Source organism: Lynx canadensis, chromosome B2, assembly GCF_007474595.2.
Source record: "Lynx canadensis isolate LIC74 chromosome B2, mLynCan4.pri.v2, whole genome shotgun sequence".
NCBI classification, from domain to species: Eukaryota; Metazoa; Chordata; class Mammalia; order Carnivora; family Felidae; genus Lynx; species Lynx canadensis.
Genome location: NC_044307.1, coordinates 89,649,873 through 89,662,601, shown reverse-complemented (window position 1 = coordinate 89,662,601; position 12,729 = coordinate 89,649,873). Strand labels below are relative to the sequence as shown.

The following is a 12,729-nucleotide window of genomic DNA, read 5'->3' as shown; positions in this document are numbered from 1 at the left end:
ACTCAGTGTGATAGAATTGTTCTCTTAAGTAGGGGTGGGCAGACTTTTTCTGTGAAGGCCCAGATAGTAAATGTGTTAGGCCTTGCAGGTCATATGTGTAAGTGTCGATGCATTCAACCTGCTGTTGTAGTGTAAAAATAGCCATAGACAATACATAAATGATAGGGTGTGTCATTGTTCCAGTAAAACTTTATTTACAGAAGCAGGCAGTGGGCTGGATTTGGCGTTGGGGCAGTAGTTTGTCAACTCCTGCTCTAAGTCATTGAGTTTGTGGTCTCTCCCAAATCAGGCCCTTTTATATTTGGAAACAAAGAATTTCTTCTCTTTGCTTCATCATCAATAGCAGAACTTTAATTCTGAATACTAACAGCATAGAGAGAGAAGATCCTAAACATTTTCTAGGAGGAAATTGGTTAAATGGATTTAGAGAGACTGCAAACTATTGTTGTGTTTTCTAAACCTGGGTACTCCCACAGTCTCGGGCTTCTCATGAGCTCTGCTGGAGAAAGTCATGGAACTGTAAACTTGTGCTTGTTCACCTCAGTGCTTCCTGTCGGCCCTTTTATTGATCTCTATTGACTCCTTGTTATATTCCTCACAGCATCTCTTCCTAGGCCATCCTTGTTCCCCCTAGCCATCACCTCCATCCCCTCGTGTGGTGGTCTCAGCATGTCTCACAGCTCTTACTTAGCAAAGATGTGTGATGTCATTCAACATGAATCTTTTATCCTATATTAGCTCCTTCTTTAAGGTGGGAATGAAAATAATAGTTCTGTCTACCATTAAATGAATTTTTAATTCCCAATTCAATGTGCAGACTGTAAGACTGTACTTACAATAAGTAAGTTATTGTACAATGTTTGCATGAGTAAGTATAGTATGCCATGAATTCCTCTTCCACGGCTTGTAATTCCTCTAGAATGCATCTACCTTTACACAAGATGTTTCGTAGTTACGTAATTATGAGAATTTGAATTCAGAAGTGTATTGTCTGTGCCTCAAAATTATAATTGGTAAGCTAGGCAGTAAGGAATACGCGTGGCTCCTCAAAGGAATAGTCAAGACAGATTAATACGGCGTTCTTGGCAATACATTTTTTTGTCTTACTCTTTCCTTTAATTAGAAGAACTGATTTAACAGGAGTTCATCTCTTGATAAAAGAGAATCTTACTGTCCCAACACGGGGGTAGTCAGAGTCAGGGGACTGTGTTACGTGACTGTCCAAGCAACCCCAGGGGTTGGATGGAAATCTTAGAGAAAGGAAGGATTTGGGCCTGGGCACATACAACAAAAAGTATATAGTGACCTGGCATTGGCTATACCTCATTGTCAGAACTGAGCCAAGCCTCTCCTGGTTCTGCAGTATCTCCGGTACCACTGCAGAGCAGGACCACTGCACTTTCAGTAGAAGTCCTGGTTCTGGGGACACCTGGGTGGCTCAGTGGGATGAGTATCTGACTCTTGATTTCAGCTCAGGTCATGATCCCAGGGTCATGGGATCGAGCCCTGCGTCAGGCTCTGCTCTGAGCATGAAGCAGCCCCTGTCTCCTGCTCATGCTCACTCACTGTCTCTCTCTCCCTCTAAAAAAAGAAAAAAAAAGGATAAGTCCTGGTTCCAGACAGAGGCAGTCTGCAAGACCATTAGACAGGGAAGAATACAAAGAGTGAAGTCAGGGGATGCGAGTTCAAAGAAGTAAATGAAAGCATCCTTTAAAATGGAACAAGAAATTACGGAACATAGAGTGAAACAGCAAGAGCAAGTAGTTGTGGTAAAGAGCTAGTTAGAAATCTAGGAAATAAATGATAGTCATTATAATAAAAAATTGATTAAGTTCTAAATTGGACACAAAGATATTGCTAAATTAGAAAGGTTTGAGGAATGCACTTAAACTTGTAAAAGCTTTGGATGTCAAGCACTATTATATGTAGTTTGTATGCATTAAATATATATATGTATATACACACACACGCATATACACACACATACACATACATATGTACATGCACACATACACCTCACTTAATCCTCATAGTAATCCTGTTCGTTGCCGTAATAAATATAATAAATATATATATACTGTGTCTACTCTATGTGCTAGTCACTGTATTATTTATTTATTGTTATCTATAGGCTACCCCAAAACTGAGTGGCTTGGAAAGGCTGACATTCATCATCTAACATAACTTCTCAGGAATCTGGGAGCTGTTTGGCTGGATAGTTTGGGCTCAGGGTGTCCAACAAGGTTGCACTCATCTCAGAGCTTAACTGCAGCTGGAAGACCAGCTTCCAAACTCACACCCATGGCTATTAGCAGACTTCCTCTTTAGCTGTTGGCCAGAGACCTCTGTTTCTCTCTACACGAGCCTCTCCACAGGCCTCATGAGTGTCCTTCTGACATGGCAGCTGGCTTTTCCTGACTGAGAGATGGGAACCAAGAGGAGCAATAGCCTTTTATAACAGTATTAGTCAGGGTTCTCCAAAGACATAGAAATAAGAGGGTGTGTGTGTGTGTGTGTGTGTGTGTGTGTGTGTGTGTATAGCTTTATTCTAAGGAACTGGCCTACATGATTATGGAAGCTGGCAAGTCAAAAAGCCCACAGGATAAGTCATAAAGCTGGAGACTCAGAGAGCCAATGGTGTAGTTCAGTCCAAGTTCAATGGCCTGAAAACCAGGAGAGCCAGTGCTTCTGGTCTGAAGGCTGGCAGACTTGAGACCCAGGAAGTGTCGATGTTTCAGTTTCAGTCTGAATTCAGGAATAAGCTGATGTCCCAGGTTGAAGGATACCAGGCAGGAAAAATTCTCTCAACTTGGAAGAGAGTCAGCTTTTTGTTCTATTCTGATCTTTGACGGCTAGATGAGGCCCATCCACATTAGGGAGTAATCTGCTTTCAGTCTGCTGATTTATCTGTAGATGAATGTTCATCTCATTCAAAAACTCCCTCTCAGAAACACCCAGAATAATGTTTGACCAAATATCTGGGCACCCTGTGGCCCAGGCACATTGACACATAAATTAATCATCACAATAACCTAACATACCATCACTCTGCTATGTTCTTTTTGTTAGAAACAAATCACTAGATCCAGCCCCCACTCAAAGGGAGAGGAACTAAGTAAGCTCCATCTCTGAAAGGAAGGAGTATAGAATAAACTGTGAACATACTTTTTAAGCTACTCTGGGCACTGGTTCTTGGGAGACTCCAATGTTTATGTAATAGGAGTTCCAGAAGAAAAGAAACTGGACCAAATGATAGAGAAGCAATATTTGAAAAAAAGGATTGTTAAGAATCTTCATGTTTCTTTCTTTCTTTCTTTCTTTTTAATATTTGTTTATTTTTGAGAGACAGAGCATGAGTGGGGGAGGGGCAGAGAGAGAGAAGGAGACACAGAATCTGAAGCAGGCTGCACTGCAGTCTCTGAGCAAGCTGTCAGCACAGAGCCTGATGCGGGGCTCGAACCCACAAACTGTGAGATCATGACCTGAGCCAAAGTCGGATGCTCAACCGACTGAGCTACCCAAGCGCCCCAAGAATCTTCATCTCTCATGATGACAGTTGGAGGTCTTCCAGTCAAATGTTCACTCAGGATACCAAACAGAATAAGTGAAAATAAATCTTTGGACACATTGTGATGAAATTGCAGAATATGAGATAAATGGATAAGAGCCCCCAGAGAGAAAAAATATATTACTTACAGAGGAAGACAATTAGACTGCCTAAAATTTTAAGCCTGGCTAAATTTTCACTCAGGACAGAGCGAAAATTAAAGACTATGGTATTTAACTTTTTGTGACTCAGATTCCTAATTTATAAATGAGAATAACAGTATCTACCTTATAGGTTATTATCTGCTGTGTTTACTGATATATCCCAAGTGTAAACAATGCCTAACACAGAGTAGACATTCAATAAATATTTATTAAACAAGTGTGTAGGGTTGTTGTGAGGACTAAACAATGTATATAATTTACAGCAGTACCTGACATGTTGGTAACTACTCTATAAATATGTGTTGTTAAGGTTTTACCACTCACAGACACTCGCTAAAAGAACTCTTAAAAATATTCTTCAACAAGAAGAAAAATTCAGTGAGAAGGTATCAGATATAATAGACAGTTAATGACACAGAAATTGATAAAATGCCAGTAAAGTAAATACAGTTGACCCTTGAAGAACTTGGGTTTAAACTGCATGGGTCTACTTATGTGCAGATTTTTTTTTCCAATAAATGTAGTTCAGTACTGTACGTGTATTTTCTCGTCCTTATGATTTTCTTAAATTTTTTTTAATGTTCATTTTTGAGAGAGACAGAGACAGAGCTTGAGCGGGGGAGGGGCAGAGAGAGAGGGAGACACAGAATCTGAAGCAGGCTCCAGGCTGAGCTGTCAGCACAGATCCCAACACGGGGCTCGTGAGATCATGATCTGAGCCGAAGTTGGACGCCCAACTGACTGAGCCACCCAGACGCCCCGACATCCTTATGATTTTCTTAATGACACTTTACTATCTCTAGCTTTACTGTAAAAATACAGTATATAATATACACAGCATACAAAATATGTGTTAATTAACTATTTATGTTACTGGTAAGGCTTCCCGTCAACAGTAGGCTAGTAGTAGTTAGGATATAGGGGGTCAAAAATTATACCTGCAGAGTTTTCACTGTGCAGAGGTTGGCATCCCTAACCCTGATGTTGTTCAGGGACCAACTGTATTGACCATGGGGTAAGAAAGAAAGAAAAACTGATCTTTTTGTATTACTTTTAAAAAGGTAAACTAAAATCCTCAAGGTGTTTCTAAAATTCATATCAAAGAGCAAAGGATCAAGAACAGCTAAGAGTTTTGAAGAATGAGGAAAAGGTGTTTGCCTTACCACATATATAGACTCATTCCAGATTATAATAGGAAAGACTGAAGTGTTGGTACAGGGGAAGGGCAAATAGACAAGTGAAACAAAATACCCAGAAATAGACTCATACACATATGGAAACTTGAAATATAACAGAAGACACCGCAAATAAGTGGATAAGGTGGAATCTTCAATAAATTGAACCAGGACAACTGGTTATTCTTAAGGAAAAAATGAAATTTGATATGCTCCCATGTATAAAAATCAGTCACCACCAGGCTAAAAACCCGTGTAAAAAAGAAAAACTTTAATGGTGTCATTTAAAAAAAAAAAAAAAGAAGAAAAAAAGAATGTTCTCCCTTGGGTAAAGAGGGACCTTTTGGAGAAGACAACAGAATACAAACATAAAGGAAAGATTGATGTGACTATATTAAAATTTGAAGTTTCATGTTGCAGAAGATTCTATAAATAAAGCAAAAGACAAGTGTTGGATTTAGAGAAGATATTTGTAATGGATAAAACTGACAATGATTGGTATCCAGCATGGAAAAGAATTCCTACAAGTCAGGAAGGAAGAAACAATCTAATGGAAATAATCAGTAAAGGATATGATTAAGCAGTGTATGGAGCAGGAGATATGAGTGGCCCATAAACATATGAGAAGATCTTCAATCTCACTAGTAATCATACTAATAAATATTCTAACATTCCATGCTCATCAGATAGGCAGACATTAAAAAGGATGAAAAGATTATATGTTGGCAAAGATGTGGGGACCCAGCGCTCTTGCATTGCTAGTGGGCACGTCAATTGACGCAGGCACTCAGGAGAGCTGTTTTGCAAAATCTGATAAAGTTTAAGCATACCTAAACACCTAGAAATTCTTCCTCTGGCATGTGCTCTAGAGAAATACTCTTCTATAAAATGCACAAGGTAGCACATATAAGAATGGTTATTTTAACATTCTTTGTTATGGTAAAAGTTATAAGCAAACTAAATATTCACCAAATGGGAATATATGTTGCATAATGTAATAATATATACTACAGTTAACAGGTCAGTGAGCTAAAGCTGTGAGTGTCAACACGGACAAATTTCTCACAAACATTGTCGAGAAAGATGCAAAAGTATGTGCACATTTATATAAAACCCCTGTTTTTATATAAAACCTCCCTGCAGAGGGAAAGAGAGAGACAGACAGACAGACAGACAGAGAATCTTTAGCAAGCTCAGTGCCCAGAGCAGAGCCTGACATGGGGCTCAGTCTCATGACCATGAGATCATGACCTGAGCCGAAAGCAAGAGTCAAACCCTCAACCAAGTGAGGCACCCAAGTGCCCCAAATTATATAATTTTCAAGCATGTTTTTAAGCACTGAGTGATGATAAAGGTTACCTCTAAGGAAATATATAAATGGATGGAGGGATTCACAAATAAATAAGGATAAGCAAAGCAGTATGCTAAGATTTCATAAATCTGAGTTGCAGCTACCTGGGTATTCATTTCATTGGATTCTGTACTTGTTCGTATACCTGAGGTTTGCCATTGTAAATAGTTTAAAAATAAATTATCAGCAAGTTCTTGAATGGAGTGTGCGTATAGGGGTGGGGAAGGGGAGCCATTTATAATTTTGAATTGACAAGAATATATGGAATTCTCTATAAAAGTTCTCTAATATGTCCTGGATCTTGCTCATGGGAAAGTCTTATCAAGCAACCTTGTCATAAGGATCTGGTATTTTAATAAAAACAAACCTGATGTCATTTTCCTATCTGTTAGTAAGTTAAAATAGCTAAGTATTATGGAGAAGCAGAAAATTAATTTATCTTGATAGATCTCTTCTAATGTCAACATTCTGAGAGTTAGATGGGATTGTCTTATAAATGTGATAAGTTGTGTTGAAACTTAGGTATAAAGTCATAAAATGAATATAAACTTTTTTTTAAATTTTGCTTAAAGAAATGCCCAACAGTGAAACAATTAGTCTTAAGTCTAGTTTTGTTCTAGGACCGCTTGTAACTATTATTTTATTTTTGCCTTAACTAAGTTTATTTTATCTGATATAGTTCATTATTTTCTCTGGGAAAATCTTACCTGGGTTCGAACTAATGTTTTGTATCGTCATCGACACATTCTTTGTCTTTTCTCCAGCTAATACTGTTCAGGTTTTGAACACTTGGAGCAGATTAAACAAGTTGTACAGTGTCATCGTCATTTTTTTTAGATACGATTTAGTTGAAATGTTTAGAAAGAAATTTTGCCATATTAGTTTGAGTAGTTTTTTGTCCTAATAGAGAAAAGAAAACTAGAAATGTGAATGTTTTGCTGCTTTTTTTTTTTTGGTAATTTTTCATGGCAGGCATTTCATCAAATGAAGTTATGACTAGAGATATTTTAGGTACCATGATTATGTAGCAGTCTAGCATATCTTTGGGTTTCTTCAGTGGTGAGACCGTTTTCATTGCACAGAGTAGATGGGCTTAAATGGCAGGAACATGACTAGAAAGTGCACGTTATATATGTTTCAGTCAGCATGTTGCTAGTGACAGGTGCTCAATGGTTGTTGGTATCCTTGTCAGCAAAGAGAATCCTTTGACATTAACGTCACCAGCTCAATCCTGATTTGGGGTGACTCTATTGGCAGCTCCATCAGGCGGCAGCTGATCAGTGAATGTCAGAGCTGCCGCTGTTCTTCAAAGTGTCACCAGGCCTCTCTGGGTTTTTGTTTTCTTACTTTTTTTTTTTCTTTTTTTTTGAGGGAGGGGTTGTTAAGCTTGTCTTGCTGTTCAGTCTTAACCAGACTTTCAAATTGCTTACCTTTGGGAGATGAGCTGAGAGGTCACAGGGAATATAGGTGTCTGTGGGGCCCACGAAACCATCTACGAAGTGGCGACTTACATGGAAACTAGTAATGATTACCTTGACTTCAAGCCAATCAATGGTGGGAGCACCTGGGGACTCATTAAATGGCATTTGTGGTGTCTGTAACCTCGGGTTTGAGCTCTATTTCAAGAAAAGCGGTGACAGCCTTTAATGTCTAATTGACCTCTCCTCTTTGTTTCACTTTCTTTCCCTTTCCATATTTGCCGCCAATGTGGTCCCCGATGGCAGCAAACAGCACTGCTCAGCATTTTGAACTTCTGTTCAGAGCTTCAGCACCTTAGTTTGGGCAGTTGTGTAATGGTAAGTATTTGAAAATTCTTTACCTATACTCCATCGCTTGTTCTCTTTTTCTTCCCATGGGTGAATTTTATTCTGACCCAGCCACTCCACACTCACCCACAGCTTTTCAGATTTACGGCGAACTACCGTGTACCCTACTTTCAAACATTTTTCTTAAATTCGAGAGGATGTCTTTGAAACATCAACATGATTTATCCAGGAGAGCAAGGAAAGTAATGTGTTGTGGTAAAAAGAGTTTGGTTCTGCCTCGAGCCAGATAAGCTTCAGACAAGCTATGTACCTCTCTGGATTTTTTCTTTTTTTTTTTTTTTACAAAATAAGATATCAGTCATACCCAAATGCTGGTAGTTCAGTACGTTTGTCACAAAGCTAATTTTAGTTTTTAAGTTCTGAAATTATTTCCTGGAAATGTTGCTGATAGTAGGTAGGTTTATCTTTGTTCGTTTTGTTGTTGTTGTTTTCGGTGTGCGTTTGTTTTACTGTCCTTACTGGTTAAGGTAAATGGACACCCTATGTTAGAACTCAAATTTTTTTTGAAATGTTACTGGTCCATTAAATCCAAATGCCTAGGGACTGTTGAACTAGATAATCTTTAAAGTCCTTCCAGATTTAAAATTTTAGCTTTATGGTGCCATTGAAAGAGTTCATGGGATGAGTTAAATTCTTTTCATCTAAATTATGTGGCTTATAAGTAATACTGAGACTCCAGGGACAGGAGAACTCTTGGTATTTGTATGTGCATGTGTGTGTGCATACATGTACACACACTCAGAGGAAATGCATCTCCCAATATACTGACTGTAGGGCAATCCATCCCTCTTTTCTTTCTTACCTGCCCCTCGCAAAACAGATTCAGGAGATCCCAAACCATTCCGATTTTGTTTTGTTTTGTTTTTAATTTTTTTTAATGTTTATTTATTTTTGAGGGAGAGACAGACAGAGCATGAGCGGGGGAGGATCAGAGAGAGGGAGACACAGAATCCAAAACAGGTTCCAGGCTCTGAGCTGTCAGCACAGAGCCTGACGTGGGGCTTGAACTCACAAACCATGAGATCATGACCTGAGCCGAAGCTGGACGCTTAACCAACTGAGCCACCCGGGTGCCCCCCCAAACCATTCTAATTTTGTATCCACTTGCTAGGAAGACCTGAATAAGCAGGATGGTTGCAAGATGAGAGAAGTTCTCCTGGCGTCCTAAGCTTGGATTCAACCTAAAAGAAATTCCATGTGAACACCTTTTAGAGTTCAATGATGGCTTCTGAGATGCTCCACGATTTGGCAATGTAGGCTAGAGAGACCTGTTACGACCATTTGTTTATCTCCATATCCCCATATAAAAACCATCCTGGTGGTTAGGCCTGATTAAACCACCAGGTGTGGGCTCAGACCAACCCCGGTCTTTAGAAACAATCTTGGGGGCCCATTAACTCAGCATTAGACTTTCCTTACTTTTGATCAAATTCTTATCTTCGTAAGCCATTTCATGGGCTTCTGTTGGGTCCCTCTGATGACTTTTCTGGATGGGCCCAGTTACATTTGATGGGACTTTCTTGATGACAGACCAGCCAGTTACTGCCGCTTGGATTGTTGCTTATTGCTAGCTCGCCCTCTTTAGATTGGTAAGGCCGCTGTTTAACCTTGGCCAGAGGTACCTTTTTCTGCCTGTTACTTACCTCCCTTTAAACTGGAACAACATCTTCTAGAAAAGCAGGACTCTGGTCACACATACTTGAGATTTGGAATCACATATATGTTTGTAGTTGGAATTAGTATGTTTTAAGTCAACATTTTCAAGTTGACTCATGCAACATTAGTCCTAAAAGATATTCAATTAAGAAAAGATGTGTATTGGGGGGCAGTGGGGTAGGGATTCCTGATTAAGATTAGGAAATAATGCTACCCTGCCTTCCTCCTAGAGTTTTCAACGGTATATCCTACAACAAAGAAACTGTGTGCCTTTGTGTATGCCAGTGTTTTGCAGCTTTACCTGACTCCTGAACCCATTTTCTCCTTGTACTTCTGTTAATATATGATATACTGTAAAAAATGCTACTTAAGATGAGTAGGCTATTTTTAAATTAAAGTATGTAGTTGCCAGTAAAATATTGTTGCTTTTGATATTTGTTTGTCAGGAAATTAAGTTTTAAGGACTTGACATTGAAGTTCAGAAATATTCGTGATATTGCTGGTACTATTATTTACGTGGTGGAAACGTTCCACGCTTGTCATAGAAATACTGTTCCCATTTCACAGCAGGTCCAGGGTTCACCAGAACAGTAACACAGACAGATCTTTGTTGATATTTTAATACCATGTTTATTTCAGCTTCTTTTCTATCAGTTGACCAAAAGGCAGGATGATTCGTTTGATTTCATTTTTGACTATCAAAACAATAGCAAGTAAGCATCACGAGTGTTGGAAAGCTTGACAATTCTTTGTAAAGGAGTTGATTGGCTGCACTAATTTTCAGAGTTAAACTGTATTTGGGTACACTCACTTAAGTAGTTGTATTCCCCTCAAATCGTTTCTCATGGTCTTCTGCTTGATTCTACCATAACAGTTCCTGAAGACCGTAGAAATCCCCATGACTTCATCTAAGCCATCAGCCCTTAGTTCTGACTCAAAATATAGCTCTATAGTTCCAAATGTGTCCATTTCTCGTTTCACTGCTTGCAAACTCATTGCAAGCCCCTGCCTCTCTCCACTAAGCTAATGTAGGCCTCTTTGCTGGGCTTCCTCCCTCCAGTCTTACCGACCATAGACCATCCTCCACACAGAAACCAGAGGGGGGGTTTTGTTTTTGTTTAAGTGTAAGTTGTATTTGTTTCAAACCCTCCATTGATTTCCTTGGTACTCAAAATAAAAATCCAAACTCTTTCATGGCATAACAGCCTGGCCCCTGCATATCTCTCTGCCCTCATGGCCTCTCTCCTCACTCCCCTTGGGCCATACCTGATCCTACTTCTGTTCCCTGAATACACCAGGTTCATTCCTGGAAATCCCAACAATCACCCCTCTCTCCCCTGCTCCCTTCCTCCACCGCATGTGACCCTCTGCACACCTGGCAGTCTGATCACCCTATTTTATTATTCTAACACCACTTACCACTCACTGGATTTATTTTGCTCGTTTGTTTGTCTTTCCCAAAAATGTGAACAAAGTCTTTGTTTTGGGGTTCACTGTTGTTCCTGGCCTCTGGAGCGGTCTTGGCACATGGTAGTTGAAGATATGAATAAACAAATGAACACAAGGAAATGATACCTGGAAGTGTTAGCTATTTTATTTCCTTTTGACTTCTGGTGATAATTTTGATACCTGATTAAAAAATAATCAAATCAAACTGTAAAGAAACCTGTTCAGAAAAACATTATTAAAGCATATAAAGCCCATGAACTGAAATGTTTAATCCCTGTTTAGTAGAGAATTATCTTGTGATCATGAAGTAAATCATCGGACACTTCCAGTAACTGAGACAACATATCACAATCTAAATTATTTTTGTGTTGTATGTTCAGTCCCTAAAGGCCTCATTTAACCCCAAACTAGTATCATTATTAGGACTCTCAACATATCCACATACCATTTTAGAGTGTGGTGAAGTGCCCACCTCTATCAGGGTGCTCTTACATACCTACCACAGTTGATGAATTATATATAAAATAGAAGAAACGAGGACCCGTGAACCGAACGAGTAGCAGCAGCAAGGTCAAAATGGAAGGCGTGCAAGAACAACACAAAATCCTCAAATTCTTTGTGAGGGACTGAAGATTTCATACTGCTCTGGGATTTAATTCATGAAGCCCTCTGTCTAGAGTTCTGTTAGGTGGATTTTTAAGTAAGTGATTATTCTTGCTGTTTTAGGAAACAGTGGCAGATCTGTGAGATGAGTGGGTAGATCTATATTAACAAGAATGTGGGTCTGTTTACATGGAAGCAAACAATAGGAGATGATTATGAATGTTTTAACTTGCTCTATGCAGTCTGTATTTCTGAGCATAATATGTAAGAGACTGGAATGATTTGATTTCCAGATTGAAGACTATGATGTGATAGCCAGCATGATAGGAGCCAAGTGTAAAAAACTCCGAACTCTGGATCTGTGGAGGTGTAAGAATATTACTGAGAACGGGATAGCAGAACTGGCTTCTGGGTGTCCGCTTCTGGAGGAACTCGACCTTGGCTGGTGCCCTACACTGCAGAGCAGCACCGGGTGTTTCGCCAGACTGGCACGCCAGCTCCCAAACTTGCAAAAACTCTTTCTTACAGCTAACAGATCTGTGTGTGACACAGACATTGAAGAACTGGCATGTAATTGTACCCGATTACGGCAACTGGACATACTAGGTAAGGATACAGTATATATATTTGTTTTATTTTTTATTTTTGCTTTTTTTTTTTTTTAATTTTTTTTTTTCCAACGTTTATTTATTTTTGGGACAGAGAGAGACAGAGCATGAACGGGGGAGGGGCAGAGAGAGAGGGAGACACAGAATCGGAAACAGGCTCCAGGCTCTGAGCCATCAGCCCAGAGCCTGATGCGGGGCTCGAACTCACGGACCGTGAGATCGTGACCTGGCTGAAGTCGGACGCTTAACCGACTGCGCCACCCAGGCGCCCCTGCTTTTTTTTTTTTTATGATTTTTTTTTTTTTTATTTCTGGGAGAGCGCAAGTGGGGGAGGGGCAAAGAGAGGGAGA

At 39.5% G+C, this 12,729-nt stretch overlaps 1 protein-coding gene across 3 annotated transcripts in view; it reads left to right on the top strand.

Annotated features, from left to right (window-relative positions):
• The window catches only part of FBXL4 (F-box and leucine rich repeat protein 4), an 84,373-nt gene that overhangs the window by 58,449 nt on the left and 13,195 nt on the right, over positions 1–12,729 (top strand). For all 3 annotated transcript variants that reach the window (XM_030316007.1, XM_030316009.1, XM_030316010.1), the window contains exons 7-8: positions 7,962–8,033; positions 12,065–12,377. In XM_030316007.1, the coding sequence (XP_030171867.1) occupies positions 7,962–8,033; positions 12,065–12,377 (385 nt within the window). The remainder of the gene's footprint in view (positions 1–7,961; positions 8,034–12,064; positions 12,378–12,729) is intronic.